General features: G+C 45.5%; 1 protein-coding gene across 1 annotated transcript in view; it reads right to left on the bottom strand.

Annotated features, from left to right (window-relative positions):
* Nucleotides 1-236: 236 nt before the first annotated feature.
* gpalpp1 (GPALPP motifs containing 1) overlaps nt 237-13495 on the bottom strand; it is a 31654-nt gene continuing 18395 nt past the window's right edge. The window contains exons 4-8 of the mRNA XM_060833349.1: nt 11311-11389; nt 6298-6432; nt 5734-5898; nt 3363-3461; nt 237-617 (exon numbers count right to left, since the gene is read on the bottom strand). Coding sequence (XP_060689332.1) covers nt 399-617; nt 3363-3461; nt 5734-5898; nt 6298-6432; nt 11311-11389 — 697 coding nt within the window. The 3' untranslated portion in view covers nt 237-398. The remainder of the gene's footprint in view (nt 618-3362; nt 3462-5733; nt 5899-6297; nt 6433-11310; nt 11390-13495) is intronic.

The raw sequence follows: 13495 nt of genomic DNA, 5'->3' as shown, positions 1-13495 counted from the left end.
TCACGGCAGAACAAGGGCTTTATGGATGTTGTTAATCAACCCGTTAAGGCACACTTCTGGAGCAGATGGGACTTGAACCCAAGCCTGTTGACTCAAAGACTCACCACTGTGCCACAAGAGCTCCACATGGGTTTTGTAGAATGTCTTTAACCGCAGACATAAAAATAATATGGCAAAGAATCACCTGCTAAAAAGCATAAATAAAATTGCTTCATCTATATTCAGTTCAATCAAAATTAAACGTAGAATATTTTATAAGAGACCTGCAATTCATACAACACATTGGTTTGAACCATTGTAGTTACAATACAGAAATATTACAGCAGAGTTAAACATAGACTGACTGCAGGCACTTTAAGTCTGCAATTTGCCAGTAAAATAGATTTTCTTAATTTTTTTTACAGAAACATGTTGTTTTTTCCATGTGAAAATCTGGTGTTCAGCTCCTTTGACTTCTTAATCAAGGCTTTCTGCTGGGCCTCGTCAAACCGGTGAACCTGCAAATCCTGTTCACGATCAAAAGCCCTTCGCTGCTGGGGGCGATCCTTCTCATCCTCCGCTTTCCTCTTCAACTTCTTGCTGTGCATATCGAGAAGAGACTCCGACCGCCTCGACTCCTGCAAACAACAAAAACGTTAGCCGCTATTTATAACACAACCCCAGTTCCCTTTCTCGCCCCATATATTTCAGCGGTTGGATGAGAGGATTTTTAAGATACATTCTTTCATGGGATGTGTGCTTCACCGGCAAGGCCAGCAGTTGTTGTCAATCTCTTATTGCCCTTGAGCTGAGTGGCTTGCTGTGGCTCTGGAGGTCTGTCCAGGTAACAGTGCCAGATGTTCCTTCATCAAAGGACATGAGTGTATCAGATGGGGTTTTATGATGATTGAAGGTTTCCTGGTCACCATTACTGAAGCCAACTTTCAACGACACATCTTTACAGACTGAATTTATGTTCCACCACAGTGTTCTTTAAATTTTTTTCTTCCGGGGGGGAGATGGGCATTACCGTCAAAGTCAGAATTTGTTGCCCATGCCTTGAATTGAGCTGCTTGGTCAACAACTGTTGCTGCTCTGCACTCCCAAGTAGGCCAGGCTGGGTAAGGATTTCCAAATGGGCCTTAACAATGATTGACGATGGTGTCACGGTTACCATTATGGAGACTGGGTTTCGACTCCAGATTTCCTGAATCGAATTTAAATTCCATCATCAGACACGGCGGGATTTGAATGTGTGTGTCTCCGGTGCATTAACCAGGGCCCCTGGATTGCTGTCCCAGTGACAGTTATCACCACACCACATCTCTTCATGGGAAGCCAGAAAATTACAACCTCATCTGGTATCACTGATGTTCCAATCATCACAGACGGGAATGCACAGCAATGGTCAGTGACAGCTCAGTATCAGCTTTACAATGTTAGATATATAACTCACCATGACCTTCTCAAGAGCATCTACAACAATGCTAGCCCAGCCAGAAATGCCCACATTCCACAGGGAAATAAAAAAAATATACTTTACAAAAATGCTGCCTCACTGAAAATGAATAGGCTATTCTGAGGGTAAAAAATCCAGAATTCTTAGATAATACTAAGGGAAAGTATCAGGAAGACGTAACTTGGAGGAGAGAAAGACGACAGTTGAAAACATTATCTGCAACAATATGAGCTGTTTCCTGCAAATGGTTTGTTGGTCTTTATTGCAAGAGGATTTGAGTCCAGCAGAAATGATGTTTTGCTGCAGTTGTATAGAACCTTCAGCAGACTGGCCTTAGAATATTGCACACAATCCTGGTCTCCTTATCTAAGAAAGGGTATACATGTCATCAAGAGAGAGAGTGCAGAGTTTCACCAGATTATCCCTGGGATGGCAGGGCTGTTATATGGGGAGAGATTAGGTCTATACTGTTTGGGGTTTAGAAGGACAAAGAGGTGATCTTATTGAAGCAGACAAAATTCTCACAGGGACAGGGTATACATACAGAAAGGATGTTTCCCCTAGCTGGGGAGTCTCAATGCATGGAACAGACTCTCAAAATAAGAGGTTTAGGACGAGGACGGAGGATGAATTTCTTCACTCAGAGCATGAAGCTTTAGAATTTTCTACCTCAGAGGACTGTGGAGGTTCAGTCATTGAGAATGTCAAGATCCAATGTGCCAATGTCCCATGAATTCAAACCCATTTCTCCCGCACCAGTCTCTGAGCCACCCATTTACCTGCTAAATCTTATTGACCCTGTGCCCTGGCTCAGGTCATAATCCAGAGATTACCACCTTTTTGGTTCTGCTTTTTAATTTAGCTGCGAGTCGTTCATCCTCTTTTAGCAGAACCTCTGCCCTAGTTTTATCAATGTTGTTGGTACTTACATAGACCATGATCACTGGATCTTAAGCTTCCTGCTCCAAATCCTTCTGCAAGCCCAGATTAGATCTCCCAAACCCGAGCACCAGGCAGGCGACACAACCTTCAGGACTCTTGACCCAGACAACAGTGCCTATGCCCCTAACTATACTATCCCCAATGACAACACTCCTCTCCTCCCCCTTAGATGGCTCCCGGCACCACGGTGCTGCCGTCAGTTGGCTCATCCTCCCTGTAGTCCCCATTCCCGTCCACAGTATTCTTGAACCTGTCGGACAGGGACAGGGACGGCGGCTCCTGCAGCTCTCCCTCCTGGATCCCTCTAGCTGCCTCACTCACAGCCACACCCTCCTCTCCCTGAGCACTGGCCAAATTTGAGTTAGTCAGTCTAAGGTGTGTGACTGTCTCCTGTCACACAGCATCCAGGTAACTCTCTCCCGTCCCTGATGTGTCGCAATGATTGAAGCTCAGACTCCAGCTCATTGACTCTGAGCTGGAGTTCTTTCAGCAACCAATATTTACTACAGACATGGTCACTGGGAACCACAATGGATGTGGGGATAGTATGGGTAAAATGGGGTTGAGGATGAGATGATCAGTCATGATCTAGATGAATAATGGAGAAGCTTGAGAGTTTGAATGCTTACTCCTTCTCCCATTTACCCTCAATGAGTGTCAATAGCAACCAATGAAAATATTCTCAGAATGTTCTTTATATTGCACTTATCAATGTATTCTTGTTTGACACGACATTTCAAAGGTTAAGAGACCAGGTCGGTGATATACATGTCAAACCAGAAACTGAAGTATATCCTGGACCCTTCCTCTTAATAATGGATGGCCATGAATCTTAAAGATTAGGACTTACCATTGAACTTCCTTATAAGTAGCAGTTTCACATGTTGGATTACTTTGTTTCTCTTGGGAGGCTGAAAAACAAAGGCTGCCACGACTTGCAAAGAATAAATGCATTCTTTTCGGATATAAACAAAACACTTACATTGTATGATGCTACCTCCTTGGCCATCCGTTTATCTCTTTCAGACAGACCGGGGCGCTCAGATTCCTTGGTTGGTGAGTGTTTGGCTTTTAACATTTCCTGAGGAAGGAAAGCAAATGCAGATGAAAACAGATATCTGGGCAGAACCTCCTATGTACAGGAAGGGCCAACCAGGATGGATAGTTAGCTAACTCCCCTGTCAATTATGGCTGAACTATCAATGACTGCACTGATTTATGTTAAGTATTGTAACTGTCTTCCAATCACTGCATTTTGCACTGCAGATAAGCTGGAAGAAGCCGCACCCACAGGCAAAAAAATAAATTGCACCCATTTAAAAAAGCACTTCAGCCAATTCCAGGATTGTCAGAGTCTTTGTTCCACAGCATTCCCCCCCCAGTTGTGACCGTATTGCAGGAGTCTTTACCCATAATTCAGGAATGTCTGCTTTAAAAATACCGAGAAAATTGCCTGTGTGTCACCAGGCTTGCCTCACCTCAAATTCGCTTGTAAATACAGAGTGACCAGCACCAAGTGTTAACCAAGTTAGGATACTGCAGTGTGTAGAGCGAATGAGGTACAAAGTGCCCTCTGAGAATTTCCTTACTTTAATATTCCCCAGAGAATTGCAAACATAAATCTGGAATAATTCCTCATTTAACAGCAGTCATCTTCTGAAAAAAAGCAGGGAGACAAAAATGCTCAACCATTTCTCTCAACTTAACCAGAATGGTATCAAATGATTGAATCACTTTCATCTTCTTTCTCAACAAGTCACATATTCCCAGAGACTGAAACAGAGCTGCACATTCAGTCTGATCTCCCCTGATTTTCTCTCTCCCCACATGCAGAAAATTACCTCCAGCTCTTGCAGTTTAATTTGATTGAGCTGGCCCAAGCAAGGTCGAGCAGAGATTCTCCACAGCAACAACACAGTCAACTTTAGGTTTTGTTCAACTGTATACCATCGTGCACCCTAATGTAGTGCCCTGAACTTGACAGTTATTGTGTCACATCCCCGATGACAAAGACAAATTCCCCTCAAAAATCGGACCCATTTCGTAAACAGACCCTCAGTCCCAGACCACAAACCCGTTCTTCAAGTGCTATGCTTTTTGCACAGTTCTCCCATTAAAATCCATTCCCTGTGTGTGTCATTCACCGTTCACACACGAGCAGTCTGCTATCTGTCCTTTGTGCGCAGTCTCCTATCATTTTCATGGAATATTACATCCTTAAACCGGTGTGATCACCTCCGACAGCGGCTCCACATGCCATCCCCATCCCCCACCTCCAGTGGGGAAGGCTGGACTTGAACCTGGGCCTCCAAAGGTAGGGTCACTACCACTGTGCCACCAGAGCCTTACAACTCACACATCAGACGTTTTTAATCAACCTTTCCAGGGATGTTATGACAAACCTCTGGAGCATATGCAAGTTGAATCTGGGCCTCCGGGCTCAAAGGTAGGGACAGTACCGTGGCACAAGCACCCTACAAATTACTTTTCTAATCTCTGTTCAGAGATGTTACGACACACGTTTGGAGCAAGTGGGACTTGGATGCAGACCTGGCCAGGTCCTTGGGTTGGGGGACACATAAATGACACAACGTCCAGCGATAATCATCTGCTCTCAATCAACTCTAGAGCTGTTCTGGGTAACTCTCACAGGGTGCAGTGGTAGTGTCCCTACCTCTCAGCCAAGTGGTATAGGTTCAAGTCCCATCTGCCCCACACACAGATGTGTCAATGACGTTTAAGAATTGCCGAGGCCATACTAGCCTGGGAATGCCTAATCTGGGCTGAACTTAGCAGATTCAGGCCTGGTTAGTGCTTGGATGGGAGACTGCCTGGGAATACCAGGTGCTGTAGGCTATTTGAGGTGGTGCTGTGGTTTAGCAGGTTAAAGCACCTACCTCGTAAACAGGAGATTCTGAATTCAAATCTGGGGTGCCTTTCCTCTCTGGAATCATGGTACAGCGGCAGTGGCCATACCTCTGAACCAAGAGGCCTGGGTTCAAGTCCCACCTGCTCCAGACGTGTGTTATCACATTTGGAACAGGTTGCTGACACCCGTTCACCTATAACAAAAGGAGCTCCCAGAAGAATCCTGCTGACACACAGTTAACAACAAGGTCTTTGCAGTGGTAATGAGAAAGGCCATGTGCTGAAATTGTAAGATATTGAAAGATCGATAATCTTCATTTCCACCCATTTCCTCGACTTGTGTCACAGTGTTTCTGGTCAGGGGTTCCTTGCCATTCCGGGCAGAGCCTTACCCCCACCCCCCCGCTGTGTTTTTGTGAAACTGGGCAATCCCAACATCCCCGGGAAGCCAGCTGATCCTAGCAGGAGTGAGTTAGCAATCCTACCTGAGCTTTCCTTTCCCTGTCAGCAGGAGTGTCTGTCCATAGGGAACGGTCGGATGACTCTCCATTCGCACGCCTCTTGAATGTTCTTGCACCCAGGCCTATGTTCTGTAAAACTGGTGGAAGCTCCACCATCCACGACTCTCTGACCTGTTTCTGGGCATCATCCTGACAGATAGAGACAGGGCGAAAAAACGCAGTGGGAACATTTCAGAACTCGGTCGTGACAAATGATTCCTCTGTGCCCCCCCCACAAAACCGTGCAAGGAGCGAAACACAAAGGCTCGTTCAACACAGGTCACCACCAGGACAGGTCAGAACTAACTAAATGAATGTTACTGTGCTGAGGAAATGCAAGGTCCAACATTCTCCGATAAAAGCACACTGTAATTTTAAACATGATCTGTCAGGGTTCCCAAATCTGATCCAGCACCAGCAGAATTCCATTGTTCATGGGGAACGGAGAGGAGAGAATAAAACCAACTAGTCAATGCGCCATCACACAACCTGTGGGTGACAGACATCCATGACCAATGCAATAACTGCAGAAAGCAAGTGACCCCTTACCATGTCGCCAGAGGCCAACTTTTCTTTCATTCTGCTCGCCCTGCGTTCAATATCTGCTGCCACATTGCCTTCGGCGGCGCCTATCGAGGGCATTGGACCGATGAGGGCCTCCTCATCACTGTCTTCTTCAGTGTGCTGTAAAACACCAGGTAATTGGAAAACACAAAGCTAGTTGTTACTGCCATTGCTCCCAATGACTTTGGTGAATGGCTAGGTTATTGGAAATGATCCTGAAAGCTAGAATTTACATGTATTTGGAGAGGCAAGGAATGATTAGGGATAGTCAGCATGGCTTTGTACGAGGGAAATAGTGTCTCACAAACTTGATTGGAGTTTTTCAAGGAAGTAACCAAGAAGATTGATGAGGGCAGTAGACATTGTTTATTTGGACTTTAGTACAGCCTTTGTCAAGGATCTGCATGATAGACTGATTAATAAAGTTAAATCATATGGGATTCAGGGAGATCTAATCAATTGGCTTAAGAGCTGGAGACAGAGTGATGATAAAGGGTTGTTTTTCAAACAGGAGGCCTTGCCTTCATTCCTGTGGAAAAGGATATGGAAGATACAGACTGGAGGGAAATAGATGGTGACATCTTGCAAAATGTCCAGATTACAGAGGAGGAAGTGCTGGATGTCTTGAAACGGTTAAAGGTGGATAAATCCCCAGGACCTGATCAGGTGTATCCGAAAACTCTGTGGGAAGCTAGAGAAGTGATTGCTGGGCCTCTTGCTGAGATATTTGTATCATCAATAGTCACAGGTGAGGTGCCAGAAGACTGGAGGTTGGCAAACGTGGTGCCACTGTTTAAGAAGGGTAGTAAGGACAAGCCAGGGAACTATAGACCAGTGAGTCTGACCACGGTGGTGGGCAAGTTGTTGGAGGGAATCCTGAGGGACAGGATGTACATGTATTTGGAATGGCAAGGACTGATAAGGGACGGTCAACATGGCTGTGTGTGTGGGAGATCATGTCTCACAAACTTGACTGAATTTTTTGAAGAAGTAACAAAGAAGATTGATGAGGGCAGAGCGGTAGATGTGATCTATATGGACTTCAGGAGGGCGTTTGACAATGTTCCCCATGGGAGACTGATTAGCAAGGTTAGATCTCATGGAATACAGGGAGAACTGGCCATTTGAATACAGAACTGGCTCAAAGGTAGAAGACAGAGGGTGGTGGTGAAGGGTTGTTTTTCAGACTGGAGGCCTGTGACCACTGGAGTGCCACAACGATTGGTGCTGGGCCCTCTACTTTTTGTCATTTACATAAAGGATTTGGATGTGAGCATAAGAGGTACAGTTAGTAAGTTTGCAGATAACTCCAAAATTGGAGGTGTAGTGGACAGTGAAGAGGGTTACCTCAGATTACAACAGGATCTAGACCAGATGGGCCAATAGGCTGAGAAGTGGCAGATGGAGTTTAATTCAGATAAATGCGAGGTGCTGCATTTTGGGAAAGCAAACCTTAGCAGGACTTATACACTTAATGGTAAGGTCCTAGGGAGTGTTGCTGAACAAAGAGACCTTGGAGTGCAGATTCATAGCTCCTTGAAAGTGGAGTCGCAGGTAGATAGGATAGTGAAGAAGGCGTTTGGTATGCTTTCCTTTATTGGTCAGAGTATTGAGTACTGGAGTTGGGAGGTCATGTTGCGGCTGTACAGGACATTGGTTAGGCCACTGTTGGAATATTGCGTGCAATTCTGGTCTCCTTCCTATTGGAAAGATGTTGTGAAACTTGAAAGGGTTCAGAAAAGATTTACAAGGATGTTGCCAGGGTTGGAGGATCTGAGCTACAGGGAGAGGCTGAACAGGCTGGGGCTGTTTTCCCAGGAGCGTTGGGGGCTGAGGGGTGACCTTATAGAGGTTTACAAAATTATGAGGGGCATGGATAGGATAAATAGACAAAGTCTCTTCCCTGGGGTCGGGGAGTCCAGAACTAGAGGGCATAGGTTTAGGGTGAGAGGGGAAAGATATAAAAGAGACCTAAGGGGCAACTTTTTCACGCAGAGGGTAGTACATGTATGGAATGAGCTGCCAGAGGAAGTGATGGAGGCTGGTACAATTGCAACATTTAAGAGGCATTTGGATGAGTATATGAATAGGAAGGGTTTGGAGGGATATGGGCCAGGTGCTGGCAGGTGGGACTAGATTGGGTTGGGATATCTGGTCAGCATGGACGGGTTGGACCGAAGGGTCTGTTTCCACGCTGTACATCTCTATGACTCAATGATGAAGGGCTTTTGCCCGAAACGTCAAATATCCTGCTCCAAGGATGCTGCCTGACCTGCTGTGCTTTTCCAACACCACTCTAATCTAGACTCTGGTTTCCAGCATCTGCAGTCCTTGTTTTAACCAAGTTGATTTTAACCTTACTGTGAATTCTCTTGCAAGGATGCCTACCTTGAAGAAGTTTTCCTCCTCTCTCTACACGAATCTCAGTGAGTGTCTCTCTCTCTCGCTGCAACCCCCAGGTCATCTCCTCTGCCCTGAAGCTCTTCAACCATGTCCTGAAACAGACTCGCTACCACAGCCACATTTGCTTCCTCAGTGCCTGCCTCCGTAACCAACTCATCCCACACGGACTCCGGATCACCTTTTAAACCAGCACAGTTTGGAACCGAACAGGACAAACCGTACAGACGACAGATTCAAAAACACCAGCAACGGTTCTCCTTCAAGATCCTCCACTCCACGCTCACAGCAATGCACCGGCACCTAACTTCTCTACAGTCAGCCCTGCCACAGCTGAGGGTCGCACTCTCACAGAACTGCAAAGGCCCCCTTCTGTACTATATTCTCAGGAGAAAAGCTCTATTCCTGATGAAGGGCTTTTGCCCGAAACATTGATTTTCCTGCTCCTCGGATGCTGCCTGACCTGCTATGCCTTTCCAGCACCGCTCTGATCTAAACACCTCGCCGTCATAGCTCAAACCTTTGAGTATAGTAGCTGAGACATGATGTTGTGCAGGACATTGGTGAGGCATCTTCTGAAGAACAGTGTACCGTTCTGGTCTCCGTGTTATGGGAAAGATATTTTAAACTGGAAAGGACTCAGAAGAGATTTTCCAGGATGTCGCCAGGAATGGAGGGGTGGACTTATCGGGAGAGGATGGATAAGCTGGGACATTTTGTCAATGGAGTGTAGGAGGTTCCCCACGGTGGGGGAGTTCAAAACTAAGGGGCATATTTTGAAGGTGAGAAGAGAATGATTTTAAGAAGACATGAGGGGCAATTTTTAAAAAAAATATGAAGAGTGGTTTGTGTGTAGAATGACCTTTCAGAGGAAGTGATGGATATGGGTACAGTTACAATGTTTAAAAGACATTTGAATAAATTCATGAATAAGAAATGTGAAGAGGGATACAGGCCAAGTGCAGGCAGCTGGGACTAGTTTAGTTTGGGATTATGGTCTGGTTGGGCCGAGGGGTCTGTTTCCGTGCTATGTGACTCTATGACAAGCTGCAACATGGGATCAGGGCCGGCTTCAGGAGACTGCAGAGAGACCAATCAAGTTCATGTTTCAAATATCAGCCATGAGTTCCCCCGTCTCCTGTGGATCCATGCTGCTGGTGCACCAAGGCATACCCCGGCAACATTCACAAGCCAGGTGGACGTTCATGACAGTCCGGTGATCCAGAGCATGGACACCAGTGCCAATAGTACTTTTGATTTTTAAAAAAAAAATCTATTTAGTTCACTGAATTCAAATTCTCCTGCTGCTGAGGTGGGATTTAAACTTGTTGGTCTATTAGTCTAGGTCTCTTGAATCTACAAATAACCATTGGAGTGGAGTCTATCTTGTCCCATGTGGAAAGAAGCCTCCTGCTGATTATGAACTATTGTGCTCCCACAACCGATGAATCAGTACTCATCCGCATTGAACACTTGTTGGGAAAAGCATCATGGGTAGCAAGGACGTAGACTCTCCCCTGCACAGGGGGCGTCAGTGCTCCTGATTACTGGTGGTGTGGACCCACATTCAATGAGTGAGCCCTAAAGGCCACAGCCACTACATTGGGCCCTTGGCACATTAATCACAAGGGGAAACAGCTACCTGATCCTGACCTCACCAACCTACCAATTAGAGACGCACCGATCCAATAACATGCTCAAATTGTGCATATTTGGAATTGTGGCACATTATGACGCAAATATGGTGCAATAGTGCCAGATAAATGCCTAACTAAGAGCTGACGGCTAAAAGTTGACAATTTGTTCCTATCCTTTGCGGAGTATTAGACCAAGTGCTGTGCTACAATTTACATCCAATCTATCCCAATTCTACACCATACGTCTATAAGGTCTTGTGAGGAGAGCGTTTCACTGATCCCGGGTGAGGAAAGTGCACACATGTACAGTGGGTGAGCACAGGATCAAATCAGTTGTGATGCTCCCTTTGGTCGAATAGCCAGCCTGCTATTATCAGTCACGTATGAGGAATGGCCTTTCTGGCACAGCACCACAAGGTCTTCTCTCAATCACGAACATCCAGGAAGGCTCAACACGAAATAGGAATTGGACCTTCATTTACATTGGCCTGCTTTCTTAGCTTTCACATATTTTTCTCCAGTTTAGTCTCACATGCAATTCCCCTCAGCCTCCATCATGCGCCTCTGCTACACTACCCCAGAAGTAGCATGGGATCCACTCCACAAAACCTTGGTCTTTATCACAGGGAAGACCAAGCTCCATTGCAAACAATGCTAAATTAGAAAAGAACTAGAGGGAACTGTAATCCCTCTTGCTATATATCCCCCTCCCTCTCCCTTCTCTCTACCTGTTGTAAAATGTATAAGGAAGAATCGTACTTAAGTAAAAGAGGTTTAAGCAAGAACAAGTGTGATTTGGGTTCTGCGTTCCTCCAAGAGTCACAGGAAAGTGTGACAGGTAATAATGCACTGAAGGGATAAGAAAGAAAATTCAGTCAGTGCCAAATGATACAAAAATCAGCAGCACCGCCTGTTACAGCGTTGAAAATATGAGGGGAAAGGTTTCTTAAATCCCACTTACCACGCTTGAGGGTACAGCAGGTTCTCTCTCTTTTTCTGACTGAGTGAACCCAGGTGGTAGTGCAGGACCTATAAAAGGCCTAAAGAAAAGAAGCATAGGTGAATCTTCAGAACATAACTCAGCTCCCACTTCAGCGCCATTTTGTCTCGCTCTGGGTTGAAGGGCTTCAGTGTTCCTGCAATCGGCCTGGAGATTTCACATTGAGAATGTGACCAACAGGTGAAGCTGCTGGCCCAACCTCTTTGCTCCAGACCGTGCTCTCCAGATTTGTCAGTGTTCAATCAGCAATATAACCCAGTATGAAGAAAACAGGAGGGAAACAAAAGTCATCAAATTGAAAAGGGGCGGGGGAGGGGGTGGGAGGTTGGAGGTGACAACATGCACTGCAGGCAACAATACAAACATAGCAGATTTTTGAAAGCTGTGATTGTGTTCTAGTCCTTTGTGGAACATGGGCATCACTATTGCCCCGATCAGTAATTGCCCAGAGGGTGGTTCAGAGCCAGCTACATTGGCGCGGGCGTGTAGGCTGGCTAATGATAACAGATTTCCTTAATTAAAGGACAACAGAGAACCAGATGGGTTTCTATGGCAACTGGCAGTGGTTCCAGGGTCATCATTAGGTCATCGTTTTATTCCAGATTTTCACCGAATTAAAATCTCACCATCTGCCGAAGTGAGATGCGAATCCATTGCCCAGATGAGGAGCCTGGGGTTCAGGATGACGAGTCCAGCAACATTACCACTCTGCATCAGCTCCCCACAAACATCACCCTGTTGAAAACTTGCAGCATATTACTCTTCCTATTTTAGATTATTTCCATCCATCTCAAAGCAATATTCACTTTCTGCTGTCTGTGGAACTAATCACGAGGAGAAAGAGATTGAAAAGTACTCCTGATACAAGCCTGGACTGAAGGAACGATTACATGTGAGTGAAAACAGCCAGTTCTGAAATGCATTCACGAGAAATGGGAAGATCTGCAGCCATGTTAGCAGAACCTTCTGCTTGCAGTCAGGAAGTCAGGGATTCCAGTTCATTGCAGAGTTTTGAGCACAAAATCCAAACCAATACTGCAGTGCAATAAAGTGGAAGTGCCATATTGCTGGAGGACCACTGCACTGTTCAGGGTGCTGTTAATCCAATGGTACAATAACCTCAGGTCCTTATGGGTGTAATAGTTCCCAGGGTAACATTACCCTGACTGTTGTGGCCAATGTTTACTCATCAAACGACATTAACAGAAAGTTTGTCTTGTCATTATCATGTTATTGCTTGTTGGAGCTTGCTGAGGACAAATTAGCTGCTGGATTTCAACAGTGACTCTACCTCAAAAAGTTAGCAACCAACACTAATTTTTGAATTCAAAATAGAGACACAATATGATTCCCACATTCCACAAAGGACTCTTTGAATTAACTAACGTTCATACCACGCAAATACCAAGTAACAATCATCGCGGACAATACAAAATCTAACCACCTCCCCAAAAATTACCATTGCTGGATCCCTCATCAGCAACTGTCTAGTGGAGTACCATTACCCAGAAACTGAACAGGAAGAACCATAGGGGCAACAGGGGCTACAGATGAGAGACTGCGAATGCAAAAAGTACACCACTGACTATAAAGTGCTTTTTGGTGTCCAAACTCCCATAAGTTGTTACGTAAATGCCAAGACTACCATGCAGTCAGAGAAAAACAAATTTGGAGTTCGGAGAGGCCTTTTTAAAAACCATGTCAGGCTTCAGATCCAGCTGTGTACCAAAATCTCAAAGACTGATCTGTACATTGAGTACAGGAGTTGGGAGGTCATGTTGCGGCTGTACAGGACATCGGTTAGGCCACTTTTGGAATATTGTGTACAATTCTGGTCTCCCTTCGAGAGGAAGGATGTGTGAAACTTGAAAGGATTCAGCAAAGATTTACAAAGATGTTGCCAGGGTTGGAGGGTTTGATCTATAGGGAGAGGCTGAATAGGCTGGGGGTGTTGTCCCTGGAACGTTGGAGGGTGAGGGGTGACCTCAAAGAGGTTTATAAAATCATGAGGGGCACGGATAGGGTAAATAAACAAGACCTTTTCCACAAGTTGGGGGGAGTCCAAAACTAGAGGGCATGGGTTTAAGGTGAGTGGGGAAAGATTTAAAAGAGAGCTAAGGGTCAACATTTTCATGCTGAGGGTGGT

This window comes from Hemiscyllium ocellatum, chromosome 12, assembly GCF_020745735.1.
Source record: "Hemiscyllium ocellatum isolate sHemOce1 chromosome 12, sHemOce1.pat.X.cur, whole genome shotgun sequence".
Classification (NCBI taxonomy): Eukaryota; Metazoa; Chordata; class Chondrichthyes; order Orectolobiformes; family Hemiscylliidae; genus Hemiscyllium; species Hemiscyllium ocellatum.
This window is presented reverse-complemented; position numbering and strand designations above follow the sequence as displayed.